Raw genomic sequence first — 21,475 nt, 5'->3', positions numbered from 1 at the left:
TCTCTTTACAGCAAATTACAATAAGTAGTGAAGAATGAAATGTACGTCACGGCTTTTATACCCCATGATTTTTCTCTCCTTCGTATGTACATACCGTCTAATATTAGATGCAGAACCATACGGCAATTTAGCATTCTCCAACACTGCACAAAAAGTTTCTTTTTCCTTATTCATCATATCAAATATAGCAGCCCTTATCTCGTACGCTTTCCCATCATTTGTTAAAATTGGATGTAGGTCCTTCCTGATTCCCATTTCTTGAAGATCAAACCGAGCATTTAAATGGTCTTTCAATTTCCCACCCATATTTAGCAAAGTACCAAGTATGCTATCACATAGGTTTTTTTCTATGTGCATAACATCAAGGTTATGTCGATGCAAGTTCTGACTCCAATATGGTAAATAAAAAAGAATTGATTTTTTTTAAAAGGAGATTCAATTTTTTCCCCTTTCTTCTTCCTGTCCTTTTTCTTGTGTTTAGCAGCCCCGAACTGGTTCTGAAAACCGGTTAATAATTCTTCAACCTCTAGCCCCGATAAAATTAACGGACTCGTTCCCATTTCAATTTCACCATTGAACCTCTTTTTATCAAACCTCCACTTGTGGTTCGGCTCTAAAAATTTCCTATGGTTCATGTAACACACTTTCTTACTATGTTTTAAATACGAAGAAGAAGTCTCGTAGTGGCATACCGGACAACCCAAATAGCCCTTTGTGCTCCAACCGGATAACATTACGTACCCCGGAAAATCGCTAATGGTCCATAAAATACTGGCACGTAGATTAAAATTTTCTCCAGTTAAAGCATCATAAGTTTATATGCCTTTATCCCATAAATCTTTCAACTCAGCGATCAGGGGCTGCATAAAAACATCAATACTGTTTTTTGGAGATTCTGGACCGGAGATAATCATTGAGAGTATCAAGTTTTCTGGCTTCATGCATAACCAAGGTGGGAGATTATAATTTACTAACATAATCGCCCATGTACTATGAGTTGTACTCATTGTACGATATGGACTGAACCCATCAGATGCTAGACCTAATCTGACATTTCTATCATCTTCCACAAAATGAGGGAATTTGGCATCCATCGTCTTCCAGGCCTCGGCATCTGCCGGATGCCTCAGTTTGCCATCTTTTTTCCATCGCGAGGAATGCCAAGTCATAAGGTTTGCATATTCCTTGCACATAAACAGCCTTTGGAGCCTCGACTGAAGTGGAAAGTAACGCATTACTTTTGTCGGAACTTTCTGCATCAACTGCTCCGGAATGTCGTCACTTGTATCTTTATTTTCCACTACAATCCACCTAGAGGCATTACAAGCTTTGCAGACTTCTTCCTTCTCATTTTCTCCCCAAAACAACATGCAATTATTGGGACACGCGTGTATTTTTTGGTAATCTAGGCCTAAGTCTTTAATGACATTTTTCGCGGCCTTAAATGAAAGAGGGATGTGTGCTTCTGGAAAGGCCTCTTTAATCAGCTCTAATAAATCAGTGAATGCAGACTCGGTAATCCCGTGTACACATTTCAAGGTATAAAGCCTAATGATAAAACCTAGTCGTGAGAATTTTGTGCAACCTTGATACAGAGGCTGCTTTCCATCTTCAATAAGGCGATAAAAATTCCTAGCTGTTTCATTTGGTTTACCAGAACCCCTACCCTTGTCTTGACAGTTGTGCGTACGGTGCAACATTTCACCTAAATTATCTCCGAAATATACGGCCTCATCAAACTCCATATTTATATTTTCTGTATTGGAAATCTCACAAATCCAGTTCACTAATAGTGGAGATGGACCACTGTAGATGAAATGATCAAAAATCACATCCTCACGATGCCACTTGTGATTATCACAGTTTTTACAGGGGCATGTGATTTCATCACCTACAGAGTATCTAGAAAATGCATTCCGCAAAAAAGACCTTATCCCTCTGATATATCCTTCACTGAACTTTGGAAGTTCAATCCAGCTTTCCATCACTACAGTTTTTTAATATCGATATTCAATAATGTGCATCAATAACGTGCAATACTTCAAGATATTTACCAAAATGTGATTGTGTGATTATTACAAGAGTATTTACTAAAAACGTAGCCTCGGAGCTCACTAATATAAATAATATTCATACACGCAAACTAATATACATGCAGACATTTATACAGAGAGAGGGGAAGGAGAGAGAGAGAGAGGGGGGGGGGGGAGAGAGGAGCATGCATACTTCAATACACATAACATACACATAAACATACTTGAATACACACACTTCTGATTCAATAAACACAACTGGAAACCCTAATTTGAAATAAAAATAAAAGCTCGATTTATGAATAATACCTGATGAAATAAGAATGCAGTAGTTCAAATCGATCGAAACCCCCAAACTTTAACTCCAATTGTAGAATCCCCAAACTGGAACCCTAGTAATCAAACCCCGACAAAGCCCAAATCCACGCCGTAATATCGAAATCCAATTGAAGCCAGAGATGAACTTCAATTGTGAGAGATTTTTGAGATTTGTGAGAGAGTGTGAGATTTGTGAGAGAGTGTGATTTTGCTGAGTGAAATTTGTGAAGTTTCTGTTTTGTGAAATTTGTCTGAAAACCGCCTATAACCAATTTCAACTCCCCGCTTGTCCAAAAATTGAACTCCCGCCTACAATTTTAATCACAGCCCAACCCATTTCACTATCAGCCCAGCCCCATTTCACTATTCATAAAAACACAGCCCAACCCAACTTGGTTTTTCTCAAATTTAAATTATTAATTGCTCTTTTTTTAATGAATATTATTTCAAATATTTAATTACGAGATTATTAAAAATAATATATAAATATTTTAAAATGATATATAATATACATATATATATAATGATTTGTTAAGTTTTATAAATCACGTAACTAATATTATTAACTTTTAAAAATAAATTAAAAATATATTTCAATTATTATATCATTTCTATGTTAATTAATTAGTTAAATTAAAAAATCATCTTTAATCATCTATGTCATTTTGGTAACACATTTTGACTATACCGCAACATCAAAAAATAGGGGTTGCGATAGACATGGTTTAGAAGGCTATTATTACACTTTTGTTTGCAGCCCTAGTGTGAACGGTTGCGGAATCCAGTTTTTGGCATAGTGTTTGTTCCATTTTCTTAATTCCTTATTTGTTCTTCTTCTTACGTGCCTGTATCTTTCTGCAGCTAGGGCAGCTTTGGACACGATCTTCAAGAAGCGGGAGGCCCGTGCTGCCAAGGGCTCTGCTGTTGAGACCCACTGTGACAAGCGGGTTAGGATTGGTGACGGCCCTTCAGTAACAGTTCAGGAGGTCATCCCTACCTTTTTATCCCAGAGGCCTCTTAGCCTTGATGAGGATACCTCTCCTTTCACCGTCACTTGGGGCCTTCAGAGGAGGGACACAGTCGTAGGGAGTTCCAAGGCTGCCGCTGTTTGGTCTGAGAGTGTGATTACGCCTCGTGACAGGGCTGAGATAGTAGAGTCTTCTGATGACCTACAGATTGAGCGTCTGGGTGCTCAGGCCGTGGCTTCTGTAAGCCTCTTTCTCGTCTCCTTTTTTGACTATTTTTTAATTCTTTCATACTTACTTACTGTATTTGGATATGCTCGTGTAGATGAATACCTATCTCCAGGCTGCCCTTCACAATTTGAAGGATGTAAGGACTAGCCTAATCATTGCTGAGAGAGATAGGGACAGGTACCTCAAGGCTTCCGAGGCCAACTTCACTCATTTCCGTGAGGTAGAGAAGGAGTCGGCGGATGAAAAGGAGAAAGTTCGTAAGCTTGAGCTGGATGCTCAGAGGGCCCGGGCTGAGGTGATAGCTGAGTATAAGGCATCTCAGGACTTTCAGGATGTCCTAAATGCTTAGTACGATGCTAACTTCCCGGAGACCTTTTCTAGCTGTTGGGAGCAGATAGTGGAGGAGATTGGGAAGAAGATTCCGGAGGTGACTCTCACCGCCTATCCAGTCCCTGTTATTCCTGGGAAAGAGCCTCTTCTTGATGATATTCCTCTTTCTCCTACTTTTACTACTTCTGCTGAGGCCGCAGCTGTTTCTCCTCGAGATGCTGATCCTACGCCAGTTCCTTCTTCTACTGCTGCCGATGAAGGAAACATTGATGATGACTTTTTCAAGGATCTTTGAGTAGTTTGTTTTTCTTATTTGGCCCATCGTGGCTTTCTATATATTGACTTAGTCGTATTCAGAACTTATTACCCTTCGGGGTTTATTATGTTATTTTAAGTTATTTGTTTGCTTTTCTACTATCCTTTTCAAGTACTTGTACTGTTAGTTTGCTAGCCTTTTAAAAGCTATCCCTTATTTTCCTCGTACTTGTACTAAAATAGATAAGCAAACTTAATCATATATAGTATGCACCAAATAGTTCTATAATAAGATGAACTAAACAATTGTAAAACAAGTTTATGGCAACTCTTGGGATTCATCCCTTACACCGCTCCTAATAATCCTAAAAAATAAAGCTAAAACATGTAAATCCTAAGCAATCAAAGCTTCAAGGTGCTTTTCAACCTACTTGTCACCTTGACAAGTGAGAATCATGTTTAATGGCTTCACACATAGTAAACCTTCAGGTTTTGTGCATGCCAAGTTCTCGGGACTTCAACACCATCCATAGTCTCCAGCTTGTAGGTTCCTCTACCTTGTACACTCTTGACCTTATATGGCCCTTCCCAATTTGGGGCAAGTTTCCCTTTCTGCCCTACACCAGAAGCTTCCACCTTCCTCAAGACTAGGTCACCCTGTTTGAAGAACCTTTCTTTAACCCTTAGGCTGTAGTAGAATGAATCATTTTTCTGATACTCCACTATTTTCGCATGTGCCTCATCTCACACTTCATCAATTAGATCCAAGGCTAGTCTTTTCCCTTCCTCATTCTCCTCAGCATTGAAAGCTTGAACCCTGGGAGAGGAATGTGATATCTCTACGGGAACAACTGCTTCTGCCCCATATGCTAACATGAAGGGAGTTGCTCCAGTCGTGACTCTACAGGTAGTCCTATAGGCCCATAGTATTGGGAGTATTTCATCTACTCAGTTATTCCTCGACTTCTCGATCCTCTTCTTTAGTCCATCTAGGATTATCCGATTCGCCACTTCCGCTTGCCCATTGGCTTGCGGATGAGCTACAGAGGTAAATCATAACTCAATTTCGTTTTCTTCACAATACCTCTTGAATTCTTCATTGTTGAATTATGTTCCATTGTCAGTGACTAGGATGCGGGGAATTCCATAACGGCACATGATATTTTCCCACAGAAATTGTGCAACCTGCTTAGTTGTGATCTTGAAAAGGGTTTGGCTTCAATCCACTTGGTAAAATAATCAATGGCTACAATCAGAAACTTCCTTTGTGTCGTGGCCATAGGGAAAGGCCCCAGAATATCCATTCCCCATATAGCAAAGGGAATGGGTGAGTTGATAGAGGTCAGCATCTCGGGGGGTTGTCTAACAACAGGTGCATGCTTCTGACAGCGATCACACTTCTTCACATACTCTTTGGCATCAACCATCATTTCTGGCCAATAGAAGCCTAAACGGGTTATCTTATGAGCCAAGGCCCTGCCCCCCAAGTGTTGCCCATAAATACCTTCATGCACTTCTTCAAGAGCCAAGCGTGCCTCATCGGGCCTGAGACACCTTAAGTAAGGAACCACGAAAGATCTCTTGTACAGAATCCCATCTATCAAAGAGTACCTTAGTGCCCAAACAGCTAACTTCCGTGCTTCAGTTGCATCGTTTGGCAACCAACCGGTTTGAATGTGGGCCTTAATGGGATCAATCCATGACATCCCCAAGCCTATAGGAGCCACAAGCTTGACATCAATGCTCCGTGTTTTCAAAACGCGATAGTATACACTTCTTGAACTTTCTTCTATCTCAGATGAAGCAAACTTTGATAATGCATCTGCCTTAGCATTTTCCTCCCTTGGAATGTGCTCAACATGGCATTCGTTAAATTGGGTCATCACAACCCTTACTAGGCGGACATACTTAGCCATCGTATCATCCCTTGCCTCAAATTCTCCCTTTACCTGGGATATGATCAGCTTCGAGTCTCCACGGACCTTTAAGTTTTTGACTCTAAGTGTCCCAGCTAGGCCAAGACCAGCTATCAGAGCTTCATATTTTGCCTCATTGTTTGTGGTTGGGAAGTCTAGATTCATAGCATACTCAATTAAGAACCCATCAGGGCTTTGTAAAACCAGACCTGCTCCACTTGAATTCATTTTTGATGCTCCATCAAAATAGAGAACCTAATATTCTTTCTCCTTATCATCCTTCTCTTTGTCCCCATTATCGACTTCCTTGTCTTGAGGTATGGTATCTTCCTACCCCCCGACTTCTTGGTTGGGTAGGGTACATTCCACCACGAAGTCAGCTAGTGCCTAAGCTTTTATTGCCGTTCGTGGCTTATACTTGAGATCGAACTCTCCCAGCTCTATTGCCCACTTGATCAATCTCCCACTTGCCTTGGGACTGTGAATGATATTTCTCAGAGGCTGATTCGTTAGTACCTCAATCTGATGAGCTTGAAAGTAAGGACGGAGCTTTCTCGAAGCCATTACCAAGGCTAGAGCAAATTTCTCAATTGTTGAATAATTCAACTCAGCACCATGCAGAATTTTGCTGACATAGTATACGGGTTTCTGGACTTTCAGTTCCTCCTTAACCAATACAGCGCTCAAGGCACTTTCTGAAACAGCTAAGTACAAGAATAAAAATTCATTCAAAACTGGCTTGGCCAACGGGGTCTGCGCCATATATTTCTTCAATTCTTCGAAAGCCTTCTGGTTTTCCTCACTCCATACAAAGTTTTTAATGTTTTTTAGTGACTTGAAGAATGATAGGCACTTGTCTCCTGACTTGGAGATGAATCGTCCTAATGCAGCAACCCTTCCTGTGAGCTTCTGAACATCCTTAATAGTTTTTGGTGGTTCCATGTCCAGGATTGCCTTTATTTTATCGGGGTTGGCCTCGATCCCTCTCTTGGAGACCATCAATCCCAAAAATTTCCAGATCCAACTCCGAATGCACACTTTGTAGGATTTAACATCATTTTGTGGTACCTCAGGACCTTAAAAGCTTCCCTTAAATGGGCTATATGATCAGTCTTTACTAGACTCTTGACTAACATGTCATCAACATAAACTTCCATAGTCTTGCCAATAAGATCCTTAAAAATTTTATTTACCAACCTTTGATAGGTGGCTCCTGCATTCTTGAGACCAAACACCATAACAAGATAACAATAAACACCAAAGTCGGTGATGAATGATACCTTTGGAATGTCGTCCTTGTACATCTTGATCTGATTGTATCCACTAAATCCATCCATGAAGCTCAGCATTGCATGCCCAATAGTGGCATCTATCAAAGTATCGATCCTTGGTAACGGAAAACAGTCCTTAAGACAGGCATCATTTAGATCAGTGAAGTCCACACACATCCTCCATTTTCCATTAGCCTTCTTCACCATTACAGGGTTTGCTAACCACTCTAGAAATTGAATCTCCTCAATGAAACCAGCCTCCAAGAGCTTCTCCACTTCCTGTTTTATAGCTTCTTGCCTTTCTGGAGCAAAACTTCTTTTCTTTTGTTTTACCGTCTTCCGATTTGGGTCCACATTTAGCTTGTGAGTAATCAATTCCGGGTCTATGCCTGGCATATCAGCCACTGACCATGCAAAAACATCACTATTTTCTTGCAAAAATTTCACCAACTTCCCTCTAAAAGGTTTCTCTAGCGTTGCTCCAATAAAAGTCTCTTTCCCAGGGTCTTGGGAGGCCAAAGGAATTGAAACCAAGTCTTCTGCTGGCTTTCCCCTTTTTTCATCATTTTCTCGGATATTCAGATCTTCAATAGGAAGAACCTGCCCTCCAACTCCATCTGCCCTCAAAGAGGCCACATAACAGCTTCTAGCCATTTTTTGATCTCCTCTTTCTTCTCCAATCCCATCTCGAGTCGGAAACTTCATTACTGAATGATAAGAAGAAGGGACTTCCTTAAAGGCGTGTATCCCTGTTCTTCCCATGATAGCGTTGTAGGTTGAACTAGCCTTCACCACCATAAAGTCCAACATCTGAGTTGCTTGCCTTTTTTACTGTCCTATGGTTGTTGGCAACTTGATTATTCCTTCTATGGGGCATTCCACTCCTGCGAATCCATATATCGACATGTCGGTTGGGGTCAATTGAGAGTCATTATATCCCATCCTTAAGAAGGTGTCATGGAGCAAAATATCCACTGAGCACCATTATCCACAAGGACCCTCTTGACCGGGCTATTTCCTATTATTGGTGTTATGACCAGCGGGTCGTCATGAGGAAATTTCACACCCTCTAGGTCAGAATCATCAAAAGCCAATGTTACCTCTGTCCTGGCCCTCTTCGGGGCTTCTCCAACAATATGCATAACCTCTCTAGTGTATGCTTTTCTGGAATTCTTGGATAATCCAGCAGCAGTTGGACCTCCAAAGATTGTGTTTACCGCAGGCCCTCGAGGTCGCGGCCCTCCATAAATTGTGGTTTATAACTGGTCCTCTAGGCTGGGGGTTTTGCCCCTGATCATCTTGGTCCCTCCTACGATCTTCAAAGTTCTTCCTTCCATTATTATTCTTATCCCCTCCTTCTCCGGTGTATTTGTTCAATCTTCCTTTTCGAATGAGGAACTCAATTTCATCCTTCAGCTGCCTACACTCATCGGTGTCATGACCAACATCTTTGTGAAATCTGCAATACTTGCTCTTATCTAGCTTGACAGGATCAGCCTTCAAGGGTTTAGGCACCCGAATGTCTCAATCTTTTTCGATCTCCATCAGGATCTGGCTCCTAGGAGCATTCATTTTAGCATATTCAGTGAACTTTTGCCCAGGACCTCTCTTCTTGGGGGTTAAATCAAGGTTTTGTTCGGTTCTAGGATACTTGTCCTTGGCAATATACTCCGAATTAGTTTTCCGTTTCTTGCCTCCAGTGGGCTCATTACTTACTACGGTCTTCCTCATGCTTTCTTCAACCTTGATGTACTTCCCTGCCCTATCCTGGAGCTGCAACATGCTTTCAGGGGGACGTTTGGCCAAGGACATCTTAAAAAACTCATCCCTAGTTCCTTGTTGCAGTGCTATCATGGCTACCTTATCATCAAGGTCCGGGACTTTTAAAGCCTCCTTTGTGAAACGATTTAGGTAATCTCTCAAGGATTCCTTTGTTCCCTGCACAATGCTCATAAGAGATGCTGAACTTTTCTCATGAACTCTCCCACTGATGAATTGTTTAATAAAAGCCTGACTTAATTCCCTGAACGACCCAATAGAGTTTGGGGGCAAGCGACTATACCACCTTTGAGCCATACCCGACAGGGTTTGAGGGAAGGCCCGACACTTAATAGCGTCATTCACGAGCTGCAACAGCAGTGCATTAAAGAATGTTCTAACATGATTAGCGGGATCTCCCGTGCCATCATAGGCTTTGATAGTTGGCATCTTGAACTTTCTTGAGATATGGGCATTCATTATTTCTTCTGTGAAGGGCGGAGTAGGATCATCAGGATCTCCAAGGGGAAGAAGATTGTTTGGATTAGCCCTTAGGACAACAGCCCTTCTCCGTACTGGACCATCCAGGTCTATGATAGGAGGAGGATTTCTCCCCCTAGGAGGTACTGGGGGTCTAGAAGTTTAATGCGCCTCCAAGTCGCGCCTCAGCCTTTGAATCTCAGCCTCATGAGCCCTGATCCTTTCCTGCACTTCTTGGGGATTCGTCCCTTGGGTGCTTTGTGGACGTTGGCTTCCATCTGCCATCGGTTCTTTGCCAGCACGTCTCCTTCTTGGGGCTACTTCATCATCCGAAGATTCGGAGTCTCTCTCAGTATAAGGGTCAGAAAATTCCTGATCCTCAGGGATAGGAGCCAAACCCCATATGTAGGGGCGATCGCCCTCGTGCTTCACTCCGTCCAGCATGTCCACTTCCTCCAACCTCAGGGTAAAGGGGCATCCCATAAGGGGGTTAGTGGTCACAATAGTTGAATATTCGTACCCAGTGGATCGGGAATTCACAGGTGTATGTAGTTGTTGAACTTGGGGATTTGTACCTTGAATAGTTGGGGTAATTGTCCCTTGTGGCTGAGGTTGAGTTGCCCCTATCTGGGCTTCCCCTTGGGTAGGTGCATAAGTCGAGTGAGAAGGTATCTCCACAGTTGATGAAATCACCTAGGTTATCCCTGATGGTGTTCCTTCCTCCAGAGCTCTAACTGTTCTCCGTGTTCTCGCCATGGTTGTTATTGTGCTTTCCCACAGACGGCGCCAAATGTTATGGATAAAAACTAAGGTCATTATTTGCTGTATTTATTGCTAAGGTTCAGGAGCTCAAGGCCTTTAATGGCTGCTCTCGTGTTTCGTAGCTTAACTCTGCCTTTACAAGATGCCTACGTATCTCTGTGAATTAGAGAATCAAGCCAAAAAAATGTAGTTCTGATTTGTGGGGTGAGACCCCTTATATAGATGCGGGGGGTCCTTGAATTGGACTTGATATAGGAGACTTGGTGGGCAAGTCTCATAATTAGAATGGACTTTGGAGTCCTAAATAGTAGGAAACTGATTCCTTATCCTTCTAGGTCCCTTTAAGGCTAATCTACAAGGATTTATATCCTTATCGGGACTCTTCTCAATAGCTGATTTTTCCTCTATTAATTAATTACGAAATTAATTAATATTCAGGGTTTTTGGGCCTTCTTTGTTCCATCAGGCCTGATCTGGTCCATCAGGCCTGATCAATGTGTTGACCTTTTTGGTCTGAATGTCATACATCTTCTTATTGGGCCTAGTAGCCCAAATCATGTATAATTACTGTAATATTTAATTACATAATCAGGATTTATTTATCCCTATTAATTGCTAAACAAAAACTGTTATATTTATCAAGTGAGAACTAATTCAAAAATTGAAAAAGTAGCCAGAATTACATTCAACCCCTCTTCTGTAATTCTTATTGCATTGTTAGGGAATAACACTCCTCTCACTTCTTCTCTTCTTGTCCTCATCTTTCTTATCATCCTCATTCTTCTTCTCTCCACCCTTGCTGCCAGATGGCTTAATGAATTGACTTGGATTTGAGCCAGAAGGATTTTGATCATCTTTCTTCTGCTCATCATCATTCTTGTCTTTTCTGAGATTATACTGTGTATTTGGCAGCATGGTGTCAGGGTTCACAACATATTTCTCCAAAATGTTTATCATCCCCACATCTTCATGCTTCTTGTTCTTTTTGTGCTTTAAGTCAGACAACAATGTCATGATCAGCCTCATGTTTGATCTGACACAGTATTTGGGAACAAGAAGATGTAAGGCTTGTTTTTCATTGGGCAGATGTAAACTACTCCTTGGTTTGGATATAGATAGGCTTCTGTAAAAGCTTATATATGTGCCTTTTTTATCTCTTGGAGAAGTTAAGTATCTTCTTGAATCTAATGTTGGTCATATGACTGTCAAGCAATTGAGTGACAGACTGTAAAAGATTGAGGTTAAAACAGAGGCTAAAAAGAAAAATAATAGAAATGGTAAAGTAGGAATTAACAAGCATAACAACTGCACACCTGATAAATAGGCTCCTAGAAAAATCTGTGTCAAGTGTGGTAGTGTAAATCATTTATCTGTTAATTGCAAAACTGCCATGCCTACTTCCATATCTGTGCCACCTCATTTTCCCAACATAAATGCCATGCCTTCTATGCCTATGAATGCTATGTCTACACAGAATATGAATGCACAGTTTGCTAATATGCCATTTGCACCTAATTCTTATTATGCTGCATTTCGTATGCCACAAATGCCATTTAGCATGCCTTATTGGAATAACATGTTTACTAATAGCATGCCATTTCCTGTTAATCAAAATATGCATGATAATTCTGTTGTAATGAATGGTTTCAAAGGTCCAACTCAAATGACTAAGGATGAATCTGATATCCCCAAGTTAAATGAGATCAAACCTAAGAAACAAAAAAAGAAAGCTAACAAGGCAGGACCCAAGGAAACTTGGGTACCAAAATCAACTTGATTTGATTTTAATGTGTGCAGGGAAACAGAAAAAATCTATGGTACTTGGACAGTGGTTGTTCAAGACACATGACTGGTGATTCTACCCTGCTCACAGAGTTCAAAAAGAGAGCTGGCCCAAGTATTACTTTTGGAGATGACAGCAAGGGTTATACTGTGGGATATGGCTTGATTTCAGAAGACAATGTCATCATTGAGGAGGTTGCCTTAGTGGATGGTCTCAAGCACAATTTGTTGAGTATCAGCCAGCTTTGTGATAAAGGCAATTCGGTAACCTTCAACTCAGAAGCCTGTGTTGTGACAAAAAAGAGAAGCAACAAAGTGGTTCTCACTAGTGTGAGAAAAAGGGAATGTATACCTAGATGACTTCAACTCATCAATTACAGAATCTGTTACTTGTCTTCTCAGCAAAGCAAGTCAGGATGAAAGTTGGTTATGGCACAAGAAGCTATCCCATCTAAACTTTAAGACCATGAATGAACTTGTAAAGAAAGAACTGGTTAGAGGCATTCCTCAAGTGGAGTTTTCTAAGGATGGACTGTGTGATGCTTGCCAGAAGGGAAAGCAAATTAAAGCATCATTCAAAAAGAAGCTTGATTCAACAATTGAAGAACCTTTGCAACTGCTACACATGGATTTGTTTGGACCAATCAATGTGTTGTCCATCTCAAGGAAAAGATTTTGCCTAGTAATTGTAGATGATTTCTCAAAGTTCTCTTGGACATATTTCCTAAAGTCTAAAGATGAGGCTAGTGAAATCATCATCAATCACATAAGGCAAGTCAATAATCATCCTGATTTCAAAGTTAGAAGAATCAGGAGTGACAATGGAACTGAGTTCAAGAATTCTGTCATGAGAGCATTTTATGAAGAAAATGGGATTTTGCATGAGTTTTCAGCAGCAAGAACTCCACAACAAAATGGAGTAGTAGAAAGGAAGAACAGATCACTTATTGAAGCTGCAAGGACAATGCTTGAAGAATCTAAATTACCAACATATTTATGGGCTGAAGCTGTAAATACTGCATGCTACACTCAGAATATTTCTCTGGTTAATCAAGCAAAATGCATGACTCCCTATCAATTGTTCAAGAACAAGAATCCAACTCTAAATTTTCTTCATGTCTTTGGCTGCAAATGTTATATCTTGAAAAATCAAACTGATCAGAATGGGAAGTTTGATGCTAAAGCAGATAAAGGAATTTTTATTGGATATGCTGTTGGTAAAGCATATAAAGTCTACAATCTAAGAACCAGCATTATTGTGGAATCAATACATGTTGTGTTTGATAATAAAAAGACTGAAGGACTGCAAGATGGAGATTACCATGAGAGCCTCAAATTTGACAATGTGGAGATGGTTAGTGATGACAGTGATGATGAAAGTGATCAAGAAACAGTATCAAATGATAATGCAGAAAAATCCACTACCAATGAAGCACAAAATTCAACATCTGTCGAGTTACAAAATGCTTCATCCGTCAGGAGACAATCTGCTTTATCCATCAGGAGACAACCAGCTTCATCCGTCGATACTCAAAATTCACCATCCGTCGGGTCATCAAAAGAAGCTGGAAGTCAGAATAGATCACTTACAGAAAGTTCTCCTTTCTCAAATCAAAGATCAATTAACTCAGGGGGAGTTTCTAACAATCAAAACTCAATCACACATCAAGACAACAATGAGGCCTCTTCATCTAGAGCTAATCTACCTCAACAAAGGAAATGGACAAAGGATCACCCCTTTGAGCTCATCATTGGTGATGTATCTTCTGGAGTTCAAACAAGGAGAGAAACTCAAGAAGAATGTCTATACAGCAGATTTCTGTATAAGGAAGAACCAGCGAAGGTAGAAGAAGCTTTGTTGGATCCTGATTGGATTTTAGCTATGCAGGAGGAGCTAAACCAATTTGAGAGGAATAAGGTATGGAAGCTAGTACCTAAGCCTAAAGGAAAGAATCCAATAGACACCAAATGGGTATTCATAAATAAGATGGATGAAAATGGCATAGTAGTCAGGAACAAAGCTAGATTGGTTACTAAGGGCTATTGTCAACAAGAAGGAATAGATTTTGAGGAAACATTTGCTTCTGTTACAAGACTTGAAGCCATCAGAATCTTTTTAGCCTATGCAGCCCATGCCAATTTCAAAGTCTATCAAATGGATGTCAAAAGTGCCTTTCTGAATGGAGATTTGGAGGAGGAAGTCTATGTCTGTCAGCCTCCTGGTTTTGAAGATCCAAATTTTCCAGAATATGTTTACTATATTTTGAAAGCACTTTATGGACTGAAATAAGCACCTAGAGCCACTAGACTGAAACAAGCTTAGTCAAACTAAATACATTTATGATCTTTTGAAGAAGTTTGATCTAATGGATTGCACATCTGCAAAAACTCCCATGGCCACTGCAACTAAGCTTGAATTAAACACTACTGAAAAGTCTGTGGATATTTCAAGTTATAGGGGCATGGTTGGCTCTCTTCTGTACTTAACAGCTAGTAGGCCAGATATAATGTTTGCTACATGTTTGTGTGCTAGATTTCAGGCTGATCCTAGAGAATCTCACTTAGTAGCTATTAAGAGAATTTTCAGATATCTCAAGGGAAGACCAAAACTTGGCATTTGGTACCCTAGAGATTCTGGTTTTGATCTAACTGGTTATTCAGATGCAGATTATGCAGGTTGTAGAATTGATACAAAAAGTACAATAGGAACCTGTCAATTTCTAGGAAACAAGCTTGTGTCCTGGTTCAGTAAAAAGCAAAATTCAGTTTCTACTTTTACAGCTGAAGCTGAATATATTGTTGCTGGCAGTTGCTGTGCACAGATTTTGTGGATGAAAAACCAATTGCTAGACTATGGTTTGCAAGTTGAAAGGATTCCCATTTTCTGTGATAACACAAGTGTAATTGCCATCACTGAAAATCCAGTACAGCATTCAAGGACAAAGCATATAGACATTAAGTACCACTTCATAAGGGAACATGTAATGAATGGTACTGTGGAATTACATTTTGTTTCAAGTGAAAAGCAGCTTGCAGATATATTTACCAAGCCACTGGATGAATCCACCTTTTCAAGGTTGGTAAGTGAGTTAGGTATGCTAAATAATTCTTAAATCTTTTCAGATAATTTGCAAGTTGTAATGCATCCAGAAACTTAATTGATTTTTGAGTCTTGGATGAAATTTTGGCTAAGTCAAAATTTACATTTCGACGGATGACCATTATCCATCGAGTTTGATCATTTGTCGGTATACATTTTGTTAATAAAATCAATTATTTTTCTGGAATATTTTATGACTCGACGGATAACTGATTTATCCTCATCCGTCGAATTGTCTTATTTTTAGCCGTTGATTCCCTGAACATTATCCATCGAATATACTTACAGTTTGGAAGTATAACACGACCGATAATTGAAGGAATTTTTACAGTTTATTTTTAAACAGCTATTTTAGGCAATTCTTATTAGTTACTTTATTTTAATTTATTATTTTTGACAGTTATTTTTGTGATAGTATAAAAGCATAAATCATTTTCATTGCTTTTCTTTTATCATTCTCAAATCATCTACTCTAAATTCTCTCTTTCTCAAAAGCAATTATCATCTCTATCTCTGCAATTTCCACTCTCTAACAATGGCACCATTCGTCAAGATCATGTCACAAACTGGATTTATTTATGAGAAGAACAACTTCACGGCTCTAGTAAATAAGGGGATTCAACCGTCTGGTGACTACCACAAAATGATAAATTTTGTGAAGAACTACAAACTCAACTATGCCATGCTAGAATCACCCACCATCTTATGTGAGGTTGTTGAAGAAATGTGGTCAACTGTTATGCACAACTCAACTGATAAAACCATCACACTCACTATTAAAGGTAAGGAATTATGATGTTGTTAAAGCATGTTTCAAAATTCCTGATAATACTGTAACTTCACCACACACAGACACTGACATTGTTAATATGCTTAACTCAATGGGCTATGCACTCTCTACTTCTAAGTTAAGTGAAATTAGGAGGCTGGGACTTAGAAAGGAATGGAGTTATCTATGTGATGTAGTTACTAAGGTATTCTCTGGTAAAATCAGTAATTTTGATTTTGTCAATATCTCTATGTTTAACATGCTTTACATGCTAGTTACTGATAAGTTCTTTAATATTAGTGATCTTGTTTTGTTTGAGTTGAGGTTTAAATTAGGGGAGTTAAATAAAAGGGGTAAAAATGTTTATTATGCTAGATTATTAAAGATGATTGCTAACCACCTCTCTGAGGATATTGTGCTTGAGAACCCAACCAACAAATTAGATTGTTGGGTTCAAGAGAGAAGAATTATTGCAGATTTAAACAAGGCAAACCATCACAAAGAGGTGCCACTCTTCTATTTCCCTGTAATGGAAGCACATCAGGTAAGTGAGGTAATTTCATCTATCTCTACTCTTCCAACCTCACAAATTTCTTTGCATTCTAGTGTAGCTATGGCAACTGTGTCAATGACCCAACAATTACCTACCCAAGCTACCAAATCCAAAATTTCTAAATCCAAGTCAAAGAAAGCCCCTATGGCATCTCTCAAAAGATGCCAGTTGCAAAATCCACCAAATCTAAAGAGGGGAATGTGAAGGTGGGTAAGGTAGGTGAGGGACAGGGTGAACATAAAAGAAACCTTAAGGATAAGGTTGGAGAGGTGAGTGTTTCCCAGCCTAGCCACACTACAGTTTCCCAACAGACTGCAGTGCTTAATAAGGACATAAGCTCATTGGTAGTTGCATCCTCCCAAAAGGATGTGACTATTGAACAAAGCTCTCAGCCAAGAGCACAGGCCAAAAGAGTAAGGGACACAAGCTCACCCCAAACCTATGCTAGAAAGAAGAAACCAAAAACCCTTGGGGATGCACAGGGTTCACACACTGTGCAAACTGGTGCTAAAGACACAGTCACTGCATCTTTTCAAAGTCAGTTTGATGTGGCTCCAATAAATGTGGAGTCACAGCTAAAATCTTTAGTTATAGAAGCACCTCAAACACCAAATTCTCCCACAAACTCTCTGGATGTGGATATGATCAACACATCAATTCTTGATTCCCCTTCTTTAACTCTGTTGGGGAAGCCAAAATCTAGTGCAAGTGAGCATCGTCTTTTGGATGATTTGTTGGCTCATTTGCCAATTCTCTTAGGAACTGTTGAGACATCTGTGCCAAAATTCTCATCAATCTGCACAGAGTCCGCAGTAGTTTCCACTCAAAACTCATTTATTCCTACTCTTTCGATGGATATTGTTCATCTGTCGAGTAGTGATTGTATCCCGATGGATAAGCTTAACAGCAGTTATCCGTCGGATAGTCAAACTGCTAACCCGACGGATATCCCTTATCTGTCGAGTGTCTCTGCACAGCTTCAAATTTCATCAATTATCTCAAGTGCAGAAGACTTATTGGTAGTACAATCACTCCTAGGATTGAGGGAAGAGAGTGTTATGAGTGAGAGTCTTGGTTGCTCCCAGGAAAAAGGAGAGGAAAAGAGTGAAAATATGCAATCTAGTTCTTCAGGATTGGAAAAAGAGAGTGTGAGGAGTCCCACCTTAGATAGTGAAGGTGAGGGTGTAAGGGTGGGGAGACAAGGTGAGACCTTGATGCAACAAAAGAGAGATAATGAGAGAAATGCAGGTACATGAGATATAAGGGTGGATGTCATTGTAAGTGAGTTAATGAATGTCCAGGATGCAGACAGGTGGGGACTATCTCAGCAACCTCAAGTTGTTATAGATTCTACCTCCCTTGATGCTGAGATATTTACTCACCCTGTTCCAGCATATCAACTTCTAGCTGAACAGGGAAATGACAATGCATAAAGGATGCTCAACTTGGTGCACACCACACAGTCAATGCTAAGAGCTAAGGATGCCATCACAGCTTTGCCCTCTACAGCTGGTGATGTTGATTATGAGACTGGTGGTTCAGAAGAATTCTTTGGAGGTGAAGGTGGAGATAGTGAAGAAGAGCCATTGGACATAGGGGAAGAAGTAGACTCTAGTTCAAGATCAGGCATGCCCTCTTGGGCATTTTCAAAGCACTGTGATGTATACTACTTCAAGACAACCCTGATTCAACTCATAAATCAGACAAATTTTGCTCTTCAAACCACCACAAATGCCAACACCAAAAAGCTCCTTCAAGCACATCTTGCTTCTCTGCAACTACAACAAATCCAAGGTTTTCAACATGCTCGAGATGTCAACACTATCAAAGGTGATATTGATGCGATGAAAAAGGCCATTTTTGATAAGATGGATTCTAAACTTCCAGAAGCTACAATGCTTGACATTAAGAGACAGCTCAGGAAAAATTCTGATCTTGCCACAAAGATAGATGCCTTGGATATAAGAATGACAGCAATGGAAGCCTCTATTACAGCAATTCATCTACACCTAGCTCAACAAACAGACTTGCTTCAGAAACTGGTGGCTGCACAAACCTCCTCCTCTACTCAGCTTGATGATAACAAAAAGGGGGAGATAGAGAGTTCTAGGAGTGAGGGGGAGCAAAAAGTGCTCAACATTCAAGTTAGCAAAGTAATTGTGCCTACAATTACTATCTCAATGCCACCAGCTAAGGACAGCATTGATCTGATAAATGAAGCAGCAACCAATATAAGAGCAGCTGAAAAGGAGTAGTTGAATCCAATCAACTGGGAGAAAATTGATGAGGATATTCAAAGAAGTTTGGGCTAGCAAAGAAGCCAGAAAAGTCAGCCATTCATCACTCTCAAGTCAGGCAAATCTCTGTGAATGAAATGAGCATGAACCATCTGGAAAGAGGAAAGCCATCCTGCATCAAATCTCCAAAGGCTGAAGTACTTTTGAAGACAAGGGTGAACTATCCAAAATCATCACTAAAGAACCCTTTGGATACAGTGTATGAGACACCAAAGCCTGATGAGAAGAAACTGTTCCCAAGATCCATCGCCTTCTACAAGGATCCAGCTGATTCAGCTTTGAAAAGAAGAATTGCTAAAGTTTTCAGGAATGGTAAAGAAATTTGTGTGGCGGCTGGACATCCTCAATTTGCTGAAGCAAAGAAAGAAGAAAAGGCAAGATTGAAGCAAGAATAGAAGCAAGCTGCTCTAGATGCTAAAAAGGCTAAACAAAAGAAAGAGCAAGCTGATATCTTGGCCAAGCTACAAGCTGTAAAACCAACACAAAAAATTCCTGCTCAGCCATCTGAAATCACTGAATCTCAAGATCCAAAGAAGCAAGTTGAACCACAACATAAGAAATCTCACAGATACAATGAATTGGCCAAAAGAACCAAAAGGAAATTGAACTTTGTTGGTAAGGAAATGGAGGATCAGTTTCCCGAGGAATCCACTCCAACTACAACTCAAGCATCAAAACCCTCAGTGGTATTTGAAGACATTAAGGTGGTGGATCCTTACAGGAACATTCATGGTGAACCTATTGTGCCTAAGGATGAACCAATAGACTGGGAAAGTCTACCAATTCCTGACTTAAATTTTCCAATTCTTAACAAGCCAAAGAGAACAAAGTCAAGAGCAGTTAAGAAAGGGAAGTTGTCACCTCTCAAATACAAATCTCTAATTAAAGCTCAATCCAAAGTCAACAAGGGAGATTACATGTACTTATGTGACATCAAGGAATTCTCTGATCTAAACCTCTATCTAGATGAACAGGAAGAAGTTAGAGGGATTGATGCCTATAGGAATCTACCTGAAAGGTTAGTTTTCAAGTACAAGGGAGGAAAAGAGATTCAATGGCCACTTCATAGGATCCTTCAAGAAAGCCAATATGTACTGATAAAGGTTTATTCATCATTCAAGAAGAACTTTGGATTCAATGTAACTGCAAGAAGACTTGTTCTAAAGAAGATTGAAGAACTGAGGAGTATTAGAGCTAAAGATGCACTCCCATAGACTCTAACTATTCCTTACATGGGGAGAAGAGTGCATCTAAGGCCCTACTGGCTGATGGAGTTCATGGATGACAAAGGAGTTAGAAGATTTTTCAGATTAGAAGACCAATTGAGCATCTCTAGCAATGAGACTCTTTTGGAAATGCAAGAAAAGCTAAATCTCTCAGAATCTAATGAACTGGAATTCTACAGACAGCTCCAAAATTAGATAGAAGAAAACAACAGAAAGCTTGGAAAGAGATCCAGACCTTCAAGGAATTAGATTAAATTGCTCAGGCTAGAGGAGCACCTTGAAAATGACTGTGAGCTATTCTTTGTGCATTTTATTATTTGAAGCACTTTACAGTTTTATCTACTTACTTTTAAAGTTGTATTTTTAGGGTGTTTTGTTATCATCAAGTTTCTCTTAATTTATGGCTACAATTCCAGTAGATATAAATTGGGGGAGATTGTTGTGGATATGTTGTGAACTTGATGATTTCATTAACAAAACACCTTAGTAGATTGTACTTAGTGAAAAATATAGCACTCGACGGATAAGGAATATAGTTCCGACGGATGACTCAATATAGTCCCGACGGATGATGATTTATTATCCATCGAGTGAGTAGCTTGTGTAATAATGAGTCTGTAGCACATTTCTGCATACACCTTATTTAGATTCTGTAGTAGCACTCAAGTCATATTGACTTTAATTAGATATGCATAATAGGTTGATTAATTTTACATAGATGATGTCTTGTAATTCTGCATAAATGAAATGAAGTTAAGTGCCAGATAGCTACCCGACGGATAAACAACAATGCCACTCGACGGATGATCAACAAGGCAACCCGACGGATGATCATGTACCCGATGGATAATCAATTCAAAAATCTGTTGACTGCGACAACGCAGTCACATGCGTTGAGTGTATGCAAAAGGAATGTGGAAGCCTATTCAAATAGGTTTTAGAGAACAAAGAAGCATTTCCATTTCCATGCTATTAAGAAGATATTCAAAGATGCTGGAATAGAGTAATGAAGCAGCATAGTATTAGACTTGATAGGTTTTGTTTTATTATCTCATCTTATTACTTTGTAATCTTGGTGATATATAAACCAAGAAGTAGCAAATAGGAAAACACTAAGCAAGAACATTATCTCAGAGAAACAATTGTAAGTTACATCCTTAGCATTTTTCTGTAAACTTAGTTGTTAATATTTGTAAGCAGTTGTGAGCTAATCTTGCTACACAGAGTTCTCTTGATATAATATATATCTCTGGTGGATACATTCAAATCCACCAGAAAGTTTTTAAAGACTTGTGTTTTTAATTACTTGTGTTTTGATTTTACTAACTTCTTATTCCGTACTTTGCAAATCAAACACTTATATATTATTAAGATAGAACATTTTATAATTTATGAAAAAGGTTCAAGAATTCCATTCAACCCCCCTTCT

At 39.6% G+C, this 21,475-nt stretch overlaps 1 protein-coding gene across 1 annotated transcript; it reads right to left on the bottom strand.

Moving 5' to 3' along the window:
- Positions 1–815: 815 nt before the first annotated feature.
- Positions 816–1,985, bottom strand: LOC141674479 (uncharacterized). The gene has a single exon (XM_074481183.1). The coding sequence runs from the start codon at positions 1,983–1,985 to the stop codon at positions 816–818; it is 1,170 nt and encodes a 389-aa protein (XP_074337284.1).
- Positions 1,986–21,475: the final 19,490 nt, after the last annotated feature.

The sequence above is a fragment of the Apium graveolens genome, chromosome 7 (genome assembly GCF_009905375.1).
Source record: "Apium graveolens cultivar Ventura chromosome 7, ASM990537v1, whole genome shotgun sequence".
Taxonomy (NCBI): domain Eukaryota; kingdom Viridiplantae; phylum Streptophyta; class Magnoliopsida; order Apiales; family Apiaceae; genus Apium; species Apium graveolens.
This window is presented reverse-complemented; position numbering and strand designations above follow the sequence as displayed.

Coding starts and splice junctions, on each gene's coding strand:
- LOC141674479 (XM_074481183.1), bottom strand. CDS start 1,985: ATGGAAAGCTGGATTGAACTTCCAAAGTTCAGTGAAGGATATATCAGA.